The 14,741-nt window shown below is 40.3% G+C and overlaps 1 protein-coding gene across 1 annotated transcript; it reads left to right on the top strand.

Moving 5' to 3' along the window:
- Positions 1-493: 493 nt before the first annotated feature.
- LOC148041590 (uncharacterized) lies at positions 494-1,170 on the top strand. The gene is made up of 2 exons (XM_087691146.1): positions 494-778; positions 916-1,170. Exons 1-2 carry the CDS (start codon positions 494-496, stop codon positions 1,168-1,170), a joined length of 540 nt encoding a protein of 179 aa, XP_087547272.1.
- Positions 1,171-14,741: the final 13,571 nt, after the last annotated feature.

Below are 14,741 nucleotides of genomic sequence, written 5' to 3'. Positions count from 1 at the left end.
CTATTGCGATCATTGGACTTAATATGATTCATTCTGGAGAAACCTCTCTCATAATCAATCGTGCTTGCAACAATGACCAAGCACTCATGTCATAACTATCCTTCTATAACAAGGTTTGTAAAATCATACCCTTCTCTATGAAGGGCAAATCTTTTTACTTCCCTTGAATAACAAGGTTTTAAAAATATTTGCCTTCTGTTGAAGGTCAAAATGCCTCTAGAAGGGCTCTCCAACCCTTAAGAAGAGTCAAGGTTCCCTCATGTCCTAAGGCCCGTTTCCGATGGACACGTTTTTGTGTTATCGAGGAGCAGACAGGCACGCTGAGGTGTCGGGGTTACAATAAGGCACACGAGAGCACGTCGCGAGACGTGTTTATTCGACGGATGCTTCGGGGGACTCGAGACACAGAGAGAGAAAGAGAGAGAGGTTTCTAAAAACTGTAGAGAGCTTTTCACCCTCGGAGACGTAGTACTGGTGGGAGCGACACCTATAAATGGAGAGCGCAGGCCCAGCGCCAGAGGTAGCACACGCAGAAAACACAGGCTCACGCACAAACAACGCCCTTTATACCTTCAATACAGCAATATTGTCTATGGCAGCCATAGTTGGGCCGTGGGGGGGCTTCGCGGGCGGTAGCCCCTTCGACGACGGTTGGAGCAACGGTGGGGTGTGCAACCTCACCATCTACTACGCGTCCAACAATCTCAATGGCTTTCGAGTCGTGTACGGCAACGGGACCACCGTGTTGCACGGCAGTGCCAACGGTACCGCCGCGGAGGTATGTACGTCGTAAAATTACTAGCCAAGTCATGGCGCATTGCTTTGATATTGCTATGCGTTAATAGTGCGCAGTAGTACATCGACTATACGTTCGTTCACTGACGACGTGGACGTGGACGGCTTTGGATATTTTAGGTCGACTTTGGCTCCAACGGGGTCGCAGCCGCTGACATCTCTCTGACCGTGGGTGAGAACAAGAGCATCTTCCATCCCGACTCCAACTACAAGGGAGTGCTAGCGATGGGCGTCTCCTCCGCACATGCACCTCAACTGAAACCCTCTGGCATGAACGGTCACGTTGTTCGCCCACAAATCCTTGGCTTCTTCGGCCGTCAGGGTACCCATATCGATAGCCTGGGCTTCTACATCTCCGATCCCCACTTCAACTAATTTATAAGAAGCCGGCCCGCCTCTTTGTATAACCATGCCCTAGTGGAGGCATGCATGAATAAATAACTTCCGTTGTCGTCTTGTGAATGCTAATTTGGAATTTCTTCGTTGAGAAATCCTCAATGTTTGAGCCACCGCAACGGGTAGAACATGACAGTTGTCTTTTCACGGTTCAGCGTACCAGAAACTTCTTGAGGAATTAGAGACCGGTCACACCCAAGGCCAGTGCGGGGAGTGGGACCGCACTTCCCCTCCAACCCCCCACCCCTCCCCCCCCCCCCCACACACACATTGCCCCTACTCCTCTGAGGGTTGCACTTAGTGCAAACAAGGGGAGTGGGGGTTCCTTACCCCTCTCTTCCTACAACTTACACTTGCCAAAAACTGAGTGCTAACAATGGGTTACTAGGATTATTGCATTTCATTGGGGGATGACATGTTTGCACGGATTAGCAACAAGTCAACAGTGCATTTTTGATAGAAAACGTAGGACTGATTTTGTCATTTCTCATGACTAGTATATAGTTGGGACATGGTGCGACCCCCATGTGATACTAAGATCCCAAAAGCCCTGTTTGCCCCATTGCCCCTGGGTGTGCTAGGGCCCTTAGAATGGAACCCAAAGATCACATATACTTCAGCTTGCTTTCTCTCACTCACGCTCTCATTTGCACCGACGCACACCACGCATGCACACACATACACACATGAAGAAGTACTAAGAACCCTTAAAAGAGATCATGTGGTCTCCTAGTCCTAAAAATTTTACAAGTCTAATAAACTAGCGATTTACAAATGGAAAATCAAATGTCTTCTTCTTTCTCTTCTTCAGAGGAATTGGCTCATCAAGCACATCACAAATTCGAATGGTGTCAACTATAATCAATCGCTATCCTTAATTTTTTTTAAAGCAACATACCAATCAAGAAAGATCAAATGTTCACAAATTCGAATGGTGTCAACTATAATCAATGGCTATTCTTAATTTTTCTAAAAGCAACATGCCAATCAAGAAAGATCAAATGTTCATCAAAACGAGGGTTTTACATCCCAAAAGATACACCATGTCTTCTCTGGAAGAAACCCCACATCAATTCAAGATCCAAAGACAATCCATTTTTCAATCTTTTCACATTGAGAACATTATTGGCAATACCTCACTCCGTGTTTCCACAAGTAGCGATATACTTACGTACCTTCTGTATGTAGCCTATAAATGAGATATTATTGTGTGTTATAGGGGTTCAGTATATGTAAACCCTCTATATCACATGCATTCAAGGTCTTTTTAATAATACCCTCATCTATGAATTTTCTTGAAATAAAACACACCCTTTTTTAGTCAATCAATAAATTTCCCCTCTATATGACACCCCTTTGTACATAAACATTTTATAAAAATAATGTATAATCAATACCTTCTTTTGAGCCCGCATGATGTGCTTACATATTTTTGAGCCACACCCTCAAGATCATGTGTTAGATTAAGGATTTTGCATGACCCACCTTAAGTGTATCTTGAAATATATTCATCACATTTGATTTGCAGCATTTGATTACTGCCTCCATTGGCTAACAAGGCCTTTGAATAAATGTGTTATGACTTGTAATGTGCACTATAGGGTAATGCATACTATACCACCCCTCAAAGGCTTGTTCCATGATGTGGCCTTTGTAAAATAGGATTTTAATTGAGCAAATAGCAATGTACATCATCCCCTCATCCCTATAAATTATACCTAGTTTATTGATTCCTTTTGTCTACCTAATAAAGGTGAGATTTACATCGTATAGTGTATTCAAACCCTCTAAAATGCTACTATCTCTTAGAATATTGGAGGGACCCATCGTGTGTAAAGTACATATATTTTTGTGGAAAGAATCCAGGGCATTCCTACATTATATCATGGAGTTCAAATTAGGGAGCACCACGTTACCCTCTTGAGCTTGTAGGTGGTAGATTAGGTCTTAAAGCAACCTCAATTTCTCACTATGCCACTTGATTTGTGAGCCTATAGCCAACATTCGTTGCATGCATGCGTTTCAACCCTGCTTCATAGCTCATCTGATATTTGCCATAAATAAAATGCCTAGATTTTGGGTGATGGAGATGGTAGGAAGGGTGTGCTACTCAATAGTACTTCCTTGTACCCTCTTTCGAGCTCCTAGGGTCCACTTAAGAGAACTTTTCCAACTTTAGGACTTTATGCACTATTCCAATTTAGATTTGCCTCCCATCCAATTAGAGAAGTCTATGCTTCCCTATTCTATAATACAAAAGTTGCTATAGCTCAAGAGGAGCATTTCTAGGGCATTTGTTTGAGACCTACCATTAAAGCCTAAGACTGCCCATTCTATTCCTTATATTATTATTCCTTTAAAATGATATCATTTTAAAGTACAAGGAAATAGTATGTTGAAGTAAATCAATGCATTTTATATACTAAGAAAATCGAGTCTATTTATAAGCATATTTCTACATGTATTCATGGATATTTATGTATAATTATGTCCAATGTGTAGGTGCTTAGAAGTGCAAATAAAGTCTGGAACATGTTTATACATATAACTAGGGTAAAAATACAAATGAGATGCACGTGTATAAATTCACCTATAAACATGGATATAGAGGTGACCTTAAAAATGTTTATGTAATCTACATCTATAGCAAAAATGCATTCACTACGACATATGAGGGATACATCAATGAGAACTAAAAAATGGAATGACATGTAAAAAGGGATTAAAATGTCAAGTCTGATAATCAAAATGTTCATTTATTTATCCATTGGAGAGAGAACCTTAATATGTTTGATGGTAGAGGCACGAAAATAAGCATTGGAAAATACGCCAAGGTATATTCATGCTTACATTGATGCATATATTGACAAGTATAGAAAATTATACTATCTATAACAAAGATATACAAGGATCTATCCCCTTTGTCCACATTTGTTATCTTGTTAGAGATGGACCACTTGTTTTGCAAATATACATAATGCACAATATGATTTGATAACATATTCTCTATGTAATTCAATTCGTACTAATATATATTGGCAAGATACATACAGAAAATTATACTACTGCCCATATGCATATACATAATGCCAAATGTTGCACGTGCCTTGCTAGCACCTATGAAGGTCATACTATAGGAAGAGTCGACTATTGTGGACCATGAGAATCCCCTCATGAAGATGTACATGTTTTTTGTGATTTAATAAGAAGACCTTGTAGGTCCTAGATTCTCTTGATAGCCATTTATATGAACTGGCTTACAAAACATGACATGTTGGCACAAATGAGAATCCTACCAATGATAATATACACTATCACATAGGCCTCCGTGTACATATGTAAGCACCTCATAATTTAAAATACCTTAATCTTAATAAATAACATATTAAACCCTAGCTAGAATATGGTTTTAGTATTATTGACTTACTAGTCTACATTTATAATATTGTTATTAATTTTCTACTCTATACATATTTGTTCATTCATTAGTTCATATGTCATTAGGTATATTCAATAATGTATGTTTTTATTATTCTTAGTTGTATTGAATCTTATATATTTTATAGAAATCATTTGACATATTCAATTTCGTATTAATAGGATCAATTTTAGAGTTAAACTTAATTGATTTACAAGCATGAGCTAATTTAATTACTCTAATCAATCAAATATAATATAACGTAGACAAGGAGACATAGAACTACTTGACTTATAATTGTCCTACAATTAATGTATTGAGGTCTATATGATAATCGACATTCCAAAATTTCATGATTTTTCTAAGTGCATGCAATCATCAAGAACTAATTAAAATTAATTAATCTTCATTTTACCCTCAAACAAGATAAGTCAATATAAATATTACTATGTGGAATAGTTATATTACACCTAAGATTTAATAGTAGTTCACACACTGAGACACACACACAGACACACACACACATTGTGTGTGTGTGTGTGTAAGAACACATGAATTAATACTTGCAAAAATTGGAAAGAAAACAAGTTAAACATAGCTACATTGCATAATGATATTGTCAATAAGTAATACAAAAGCATAAAATAGGAAAGAAGAAGAAATGAAAGTGAGTGAAGTACTTAACTCTCAAGCTTGATGTCACCAACAAGACTGAGCAAGAGGTAGGGTAAGTTTCAAGTTTAGATATTTTCAATTAATGTCAAAATATGCATCAATAAAATCATTGATATATATATCAATAGTTTTTCTAAATAGCATCAATATGCACTTTACTATATACAAGGGCTATGTATTGATGCACATTCCAATAGATTCATCTACACTTAGACATACATACCCATGACATGAAATTGTATATAAATTGTGCTCGAATTTTGCATCACAATACCCCCCATATATTATAGTGGTTGTAGTTTTGTATATATATTCACCTACGTAATGTTTATCAATATTATTACTTACTACAAGATATAGGCCTTATATCGATGTTAAAAGGGACCAAAATGTAAATAAAGAAATTTGCCCCTATCATCGCAAAAAGTGTCGTTATTGGCAATGCCATAGAACAGTCTGTATTGCTGTCGTTATCAACGTCTCTATTTGCATCGGTATCAGCATCGCAACCAATGCAAATAACGACGCTGATAACAACGCTTTGTGACGCTAATAACGATGCCAATAACGATGTGTGCATGTAAATTTGTGATGCTAATAGCGATGGTAACAGAAAAAAAAAGAATTTTGTGGCAGGGCAGCATATAGCACTATGTACTTTATTTGGGCCATACAAAATAGTTTCGGCACTGTATATAATACTTGTGTAAATAAAGACAAAGTGTACTTAAATCATAACACTGATACATGAAATAAATACATGATCGCATAATAAAAGTGAGTAGTACAATCATGGCAAGATATCACTACTACATAGAAAATGTCTACACAGATCAGGTGACCAAAAAAGAAGGGTGTGTGAGCTGCAGGGATCCAAGGGCAAGCTATACATCCTCGCCATTGGAAAGCTCATCCCGCCGCAAAGAAGCATCAAACGGAAATTGCAAAAAAATAAACAACTACACATTAGTCCACCGTACAATAATGCATTCTAATTAAACATGGTAACTACGCACAAGAAAGATGAGTGACTTACCGGGCCGTCGCGTCTATATAATCAGTCGATCAATACCACAGTGAGACCATGCCTCTCTGCATATCGAGTCTCAAGGCCGATCGGATCGCGATTTGTAATGGAGTACTGCAAAGAAAACAAAACACTAACTATTAGAAACATGATTGTCAGTTCAAAGGATAGTGCAAAAAAAAGAGCAAGCAAAACAAAAGAAAAACTTACAAAGTCCTCCAGATATGTCCTGTGGCCGCCACTCCCAAGATGATGGACCACTCCGGCCTCTAGACATGCCCTCGCCGCCTCGCGCTGGTTGACTGCAATGTCCTAGATAATCTGTATCCTCCTCCCTCAATCGGCGCCAGTTGTCTACGTCTAGCCACTGTTGAACAGTGCGCGAGCAAGACGAGGAATAGAGGAAGAGAGAGGCAAAGAGAGACACAAGACACCGAAAGTGGAACCCTAGAAGTGTGTCAACTGAGCACACATGATACGAATATATAGAGGGGACCTGGGGCGCTATATATAGATATAGCTAACACCCCCGCTCAAATAAAGGTCCCTTACTATGGATGAAAAAACCCTTGGGGGCTCAAGGGAAAAACCCATAGCTCTATATAGGCCTACCATTATATTAATATTTAAAATATAAAATTACAAAGTTGAACTTACAAGAGCCTATTCATAGGCATCCAAGGAGCTACATCACTCCTGAATTACAACAGCCTATTTAGAGGCATCAAAAGAGCTTATCACTCCTAAATATACAAAATGTAAAATAAGGATAAGCGACATCACTACAAAAGATAAAATCTCCAAGAAATTCCTACAACTGAACTTGATAAAATCTCGAAGAAATTCCTGCAAGTAAACTTGGGATGTAAGCAATATATATGTCACATCAAAACTTAAATAAAAACGTTATAGTGACATTAGAACAACACCAGGTCTATAGAGACGGTTCGCAACGCCGCTCTATAGACAACATAACACATGTGGGGCCCCATGAACAGAATATAAATAAAAAAATTTGTCATCCGCTGGAATATAGACGCTCATCAGCTGGAAAGAATATAAATGAAATAATGTGTCATCAGTTGGAAAGAATATAAACGAAATAATGTGTCATCAGCTGGAATATAGACCCTCATCAACTAGAAAGAATATAAACGAAACAATTGAGGGACAATGCAACATACCTTTTTACGAAGCCTTTGTCAAATATCTCAAGCTTCTATGCTTCATCACATGAGGTCTTTGAATCTCCAGACACTCCCCAGGATCTGAGAGGGAGTATTAGCCTGTATTTTGTCAGGCTGGTGCCTCTTGGTTGTGAGCCTAACTGAGACATGGGAGCTCTGACTGTTTCAGCCCATTTGACTGCTTGCACTTGATCTCCTGAGAATCTTGCAGTGTCAGGAAACCAGCCTCAGACCACTTCTGAAATAAAACTCAAAATCTGAAACAACCCAGAGATGATGTCTGCCCAGCACTGACTCTTATTGAACACGTTCCAATATCCAATCACTTTAAAGAAGATGTTTTGAGTTTGTGACCTCGACTGGAGGTTGGTGTAAGAAGTTCATTTTGTTGCTGCTCAGAATTAAAACTCTTCCACTTCCATAAAGCAGGTTTCGGTATCCATCCTTTACTGTAAGGCTTTTGGACCTTGTTAGAACTAAGGACTGGAGATATGGCCTTTGATGGCGAGTTGGAATTAGAATAATGGAATAGGTTATGATATGCTTGCATCAGTCTACTCAAGAGATGGTTGAGTAGCAGCAACAGCCGTTTCCCGAGATGGTTGAGTAAAATCATATCCCGTGCATGCTGCCTGGTGCCTGTGCCTACTCTAAGCTTCATTTTCAGCTTCTATCTCCATGGTGGGGGGTGCAATAGCATGTCGACTGTGCTGAGAATTCGAACAAGCTAAAGACTACAAGGCGACAACGAAATTTCTGCACAGCTGGTCGACTGTCTGCTAAGGCCATCGGCCAGATGGAAGCTAAAGACGAAGCTCTCCTCGTACGTATTGAAGAGCAAACAAATAAAAGCAAAGAAAAAGAGGCTCAACCCCCACAGACCCGAAAATTAGAAGCAATGCCCTTGGAGGGAACGGGTTGATTTTCTCGTAGCCATCTGGAGAGAACAGACATCTCTCCGTTTCTGCGAAGCCCTCGACTCGTTCCTGCGAAGAGGAAATCATTTCTTGGATCCCCCAAGCCTGATTTCACAAACCGGATCGTTCATGTCCCTCAAATTATTATCCTCACGCAGTAGTGGCTGTGGACGCTCCTGAGGCCACGCTTCTCGCAACAAGGACGTCATCCGTTACATCCAGCATTACCTCCACAAACTGCGGATCTCCATCGCTTGACCTACTTCTGGCTCTGGGTGTCACGCTGAATTCCTCCCATTGTCAAAATATAGCACTTCACGTAAAAGGATTCGCTGCTGCTGCTGCTACCATGAAGATGGAGGGGGAGGAGTCGTGGCAATGACTTGGTCACGGGGAATGGCATCACGGCTAGGGGAATAACGGCCATGGAAGCATAGTGAGGGGTTGGCAATATGCTTTGATACCATGTTGAATAGTGTGTGAGGGAGACGAGGAACAGAGGAAGAGAGAGGCAAAGAGAGACACAAGACACCGAAAGTGGAACCCTAGAAGTGTGTCAACTGAGCACACATGATAGGAATATATAGAGGGGACCTGGGGCGCTATATATAGACATGCACTTTATATAGATAGGCGCTATATATAGATATAGCTAACAGCCACTTGGGCTTTACAATCCCACTCTTGAGTGCCTTGCGTGCGTCCGATCGTCTGTGTGACATATATGCACACATGCACTCTATCATCCAGCCCATAGAAAACCTATCTGTTGTGGCTAGAACTGGAAACTCCTCATGCAAGGATGCTACTATGTAGTCCTTGCTCCCTCCGATATGTTTTTCCAATTATCTAAGACGTTGTGCCAAAAAACTTATTGGTGCAACTCTATTATGCGAGCCATCGCCCTCCTCCCCTTATCATTCATGATGATGGCTCCTAACCTATCATTGACAAGATAGGCATACCCCTCTAGGGTATGCCTAAGATGGGTCCTCTCCAACTTGCGACCATGCTCCTGGGGCATATCCACGAGGCTCCTATACATCCGGTGTACCGATAGGGGTAGTATCTATCGGTATAGCACCCATAGGGGTGCCACCTGCGGACTATTGAGCAAAAGCTAGAGTAACTAAAGTAGACATCCCCATAGGTGTGATAAATCCTGGAGGTGACACAACTCCAGTAGGACGATGAGATGGAGATACCGCGCCCGTGCCTCCACAGCAACCACTTGAGCCATGCTCTCTAGAACCGCCACGAGAGCGAGGAGTAGCACATGTATCCTGTGCCGACCGTGGACTCAATGTCTCCATATCTCTGCAGCATCACTCTCACCATGAAGCACTCCCTCCCTTTGGCCCAAGTTTGGAGCGTCGACCTCATCTTCTCAAAGTTGAAGCTTCTGATCGCACTGAAGTAGATCTAATAGAGCAACCTGACAATGTCCGAGATAGCTCCCGGTCTGCCATGTCTCTCAATCTCGCCATCTGATCTAGAGATATGCACGTGAAGATATTCTACAACTCCTCATCGCTCATCCCTCGACTCATCTTGATGATCTAAGTATCCACAAAGGTCACCTGTACAGACAAAAAATGATGTGAGCATAATCAATTTAAATCATACAGAGCACGTTAATATAAATCAATTTAAATAATACAAAGCACGGTACCCTTATAAGTGATTAGTCAACGAATTGAGTAAGTGGATGCTCCAAGTATGAAGTATCCTATGGTCCCATGTCAATCGTCTGACACAACTCCGTATATACTGGAAGGTCGATAGACATGTCACCACAAAAGGATGAGTCCACCTCCTTCTCAAAGAATTGTTGGACTCTTGTATTTCCATCATTGTTATCGAATGATGGCTCCTCTACATACTCCAAGCTTTCGGTGTCCTCATCTATGCTCAGAACATTGCTTTGATCATATACTCTCGTACTTCGGAAAGCTGAAGGTATAACATACCACCATCGAGGTTGTCGCGGGTTTGGATAGAAGATTATCTGTTCACAAGCACATGCAAGAGAGATTAAACTATTGTGACATGTACCATGCGACCACGCTGCACTATATATTTTGTACTGTACATTGAAACACTCAAATTAGTTGTCACATATAAAATATAGATATGATAACTTCTAAACACGTCATCATCTTTGGACTACATCCCCTCCAGAATTCCAACTCCTCAGTTGAGATCTCTGCCCCTTCTCGAGACGTTGCAATCAAAGCTTCATGCAACCATCGCATTGACATGAACCGTGGCGTCTCCTCCATGCCCTCGAGATATCGAGTCGGTCGATGGCGTGTATTACGTCGAAATTTAGATTGCGCTTCCTCTCTATCTTGCCTAGCTTGTTGGTACCTGGCGAGCCACGTCTCCATAGAGGCATGGTGCAACATACAAAAGCGATTCACATTCTCCTCCATTGTAGCATCCATTCTTTTTTCTACCCCATTTCCAATTACCACATCTCCGGTCTGTCTATCATCGTCCTTCAGCGACCATAGCATATTGTTGTCTGGATTCACTATTGGTAGTCATTCTGAAATATGCTCTAGTGCCTCAGACACCAACCAACCTTCAGCCATGCTACCTTCTGGCTAAGCTCGTTGTCGCACAAAGCCTTTCAAGGTTTTCATGAAGCGCTCTAAGAAGAACATCCATCGTGTATGGACAGGTCCAGCAATCTCCACTTCATCTACAAGATGCACAAGAAGGTAGATTTGTATTGTGAGCATGCTGGTAGATAGGTATTTCTCAAAGAGACAGACTGTCTCCACTACTCCCCGCCTTGCGGATTCAATAGAGGACGTCTTAATCTCCTTCTATGAGATCCATTACACTAAAGTCGACAACCTGTAAATGGCCCCACGTATTTCTGGAGTAAGGCATCCTGTGATCACGATCGGTAATACAAACTACCACAAATGAGAAAGCATTATGAACAATGACTACACTCCAAATAGAAAAATATGCACGCCAATTACAATCCATTCATAGTACAAACCTCGGGGGGTTCACTATATATATATCCTTGATATAGCATGCATTCATGGCCTATTTATAAATATCCTAATTTCTAAATTTTCCTTGAATAAAAGGCAACCCTTTTCTATTCAATCTATAAGTAATCCCTTTGTATGATACCCTTTTGTATGTAAAAAATGCATAAAAATAGTATTTTAAAAACCCCTTATTTTGAACTTACGTTATATATACATATATTCATGAGTGACTCCCCCGAGGTACAAACTTGACATATCTTATGCCAATCATGGAATTTTAGCCATGATAATTGGTCTTCTTTAGAAAACAGACTTGAGAGAATGCATCATACCTGTCGCAGTACTGATAGACTTAACTATTCGCTTCATAATGCACTCTTCTTTAGTGGACAAAACCCAAGGAGCTGAGGTAGCTACACGTGACCATCAGCACTCGACTGCAGCCAAAGCGCCTCCATCTTGCCTACCTCATTTTCAAATCCATTCGTGCCCCTATAGTGTTTCTCTTTCCTGTGATGTGGTCCCATAGCAAGCTGCCCACATTCTTGAAAATATGCATGGGATCCAACAAGTGGTTGATCTGTAAGTGGGTCCAATATGGAAACTCATAGAAAGCTGAGAACCGTCACATTCCGTTTGGATGTGACTCCATGTAGACCATTTTTTGCTCGTACCAGCTAGCGGCATTCATACGTGTTGGAGATCATCCAAGAAAACCTTCTCTAAGTTTATGACCCTCTAGTAAGAAAGTTGTGTGTCCTTGATATACCATCTTCTTCATGGTTCATGACCTTTGGGAGTCTAACTGTGGCCCGCACAATGGACATGCATGATAACCTAAGATAACCAAACCTGTTCCAACACCTCTATCCAGTGAATACAAACTTGAATGAGCTATGATAGATATTACCAATGAGAACGGAAGCCTATTTACCTGAGCACTCTTGGATTCCCAGAAAGTCATGCATCATCCACATGAGAATGGCTTGAATATTGGCGGATCGTCGACCATCCCGCTTGCTTATATCTTGCACGGTGACCCCTTCCTCCCACAAAATCTTAATCTCATCGACTAATGGACGAAGATACACGTCCATATTTTTGACTTTGTAGCGGCCGAGGACGAGTAAGCTAAGGATGAGATGTCCTTTCTTCGTAGAAATCCATGGAGGGATATTATAGTTGACAAGGACTATAGACCACACATTGTAAGAAATTGAGCGCAGACCGAATGGGTTCACGCCATCCATTGCAAGACCGAGCCGAAGATTCCTTGGCTCTCGGGCAAAGCCTGGGAAGGTAGAGTCAATGTGGCTCCATGCGCGTGAGTCCGATGATATTCATTGAACTCCATTTGTAGACCTATTCTGTGCATGGCACATTGTCAAGATCACCATTCCAAAAGTATGAAACATGTGGTTTATGTGGGGGATAAGTGAAAAGTGTCTAAGAACATTTTTAGGGATGGTTTGCCCTTGCAAGTCCTGTCAATACTTGTGAGTACCACACTTTGGACATGTCTACATAGTCTCTATTCTCCTTGAAACAGTATGCAATTATTGATACATACATGGATGCTATTGTAGTCCATGCCAACCTTTCGTAAAACATGTTGTGCATCATCACGAGACTCAGGCATGGTATTTGCAAGTGGTAATATATGATATTTTAGTAATCTGAAAAAAATCATAAAACACCTTGAAAAAACACAAATTTTTTTAATGATAGTGCCGAAAAGAAATCAACAAAGCGTACGTACAAGGTACCTGAACAACTCTATCACACTTGCATCACTCCACCCGTATTTTGCTTGCACACTTAGGAGTGCAAGTAGTGTCTTCAAGCGAGATACTAGGCACCCATCATATAATGGTATGGATGCTTCCTCTCTAAGCGGATCAGAAGTCTCAACATCCATGGGAATCAATGCATCGATCATTGCCTCCATCTCAGGCTCCAAGATTGTAGGTAGGTCTAGAAGGCTACCTGTCTCCTCTCGTATTGACGGTATAGATTGGGTAGTACCTTCCAAGTGGTGGATTGGCTCAGGCACTCCATCCATCGCATGCCCACAAACTCTTCTAATTGGCCGCAAAAGGTGCACTTCTCCTTGGGATGAGACGTCACCTCCCTAGATAGAAAATTTGTCAGCCATACCCAATCTTCTTTTATAAGATTTAATAGTAGTTCACACACACATTATGGGTGTGTGTAAGAACACATGCAAAAATACTTGCAAAAATTGGAAAGAAAAAAATATACATATAGCTACATTGCATAATGGTGTTGTCGATAAGTAATACAAAATCATAAAATAAAAAAGAAGAAGAAATGAAAGTGAGTGAAATACTTATAGCTCGATGTCACCAACAAGAATGAGCAAGGTAGGGTAAGTTTCAAGTTTAGATAGTTTTAACTAATGTCAAAATATGCATCAATAAAAGCATTGATATATATTAATAGTTTTTCTAAATAGCATCAATATGCACTTTACTATATACGAGGGCCATGTATTGATGTGCATTCCAATAGATTCATCGACACTTAGACATATATACCCATGACATGAAATTGTATGTAAACTGTGCTCGAATTTTGCATCATAATACCCCTCATACATTATAGTGGTTGTAGTTTTGTATATATATTCACCTGAATATACTAATGTTTATCAATATTATTACTTTTTATGTACTTTTGATAACCATCATGGGATGTAGCAATACAAATTTTGGTTGCTTATGATCATGCCATTTAATACCTATTCCTTCTAATATGAATGCCATTATTATTTTTCCTTTTCTTAGTATATTGCAATATAAGGAAACCCTATGATTATTTGTATGTGTATGTGTATATATGTGTGCATACGTGTATACAAGTATTCATGCATATAGATACACATGCACTTGTATGTAGCTACATGCTTACCAATCTTTTTGACCACCCATGCATCAGGTAGGACCAATCTCATTGGTCCAATGACCATCTACTTTGAAACCATTCTATAAGCTATTTTGCACGGAGTGTACATGCCTATGACCATTACTGAAGCTATTTTGTATTAGGAGAGTGAGTGGCCTTAGGGGTCCATTCTCTTATGTGAAATAAGAATTAAAGAATGGTATTGCGGCCATTTCTTTCGTCGTTGCTCCTTGTCTATATGGTTTCCTTGTCTCTATCTCTTCCCTTCCTCTCACTCTAATTCTCAAGCACCTCTTTACCCTTTTCTTAATACCTTCCTTTGTGGGGTGCACATATAAGAAGCCATCCACATCTCATGCATTCAAAGGATATTTATAATACTTTGCA

Source organism: Lygodium microphyllum, chromosome 1 (assembly GCF_053477565.2).
Source record: "Lygodium microphyllum isolate KBCC chromosome 1, Lygodium_microphyllum_v1.1.10, whole genome shotgun sequence".
NCBI lineage: Eukaryota > Viridiplantae > Streptophyta > Polypodiopsida > Schizaeales > Lygodiaceae > Lygodium > Lygodium microphyllum.
The sequence above is the reverse complement of the archived record's forward strand: the minus strand, read 5'-3'. Positions and strand labels throughout refer to the sequence as shown.

What these genes read in the sequence shown, in the direction of transcription:
- LOC148041590 (XM_087691146.1), top strand. Translation starts at nt 494, where the DNA reads ATGGAGAGCGCAGGCCCAGCGCCAGAGGTAGCACACGCAGAAAACACA. An exon ending in CCAACGGTACCGCCGCGGAG is followed by an intron (nt 779 to 915) that starts GTATGTACGTCG and finishes TGGATATTTTAG; the next exon opens with GTCGACTTTGGCTCCAACGG.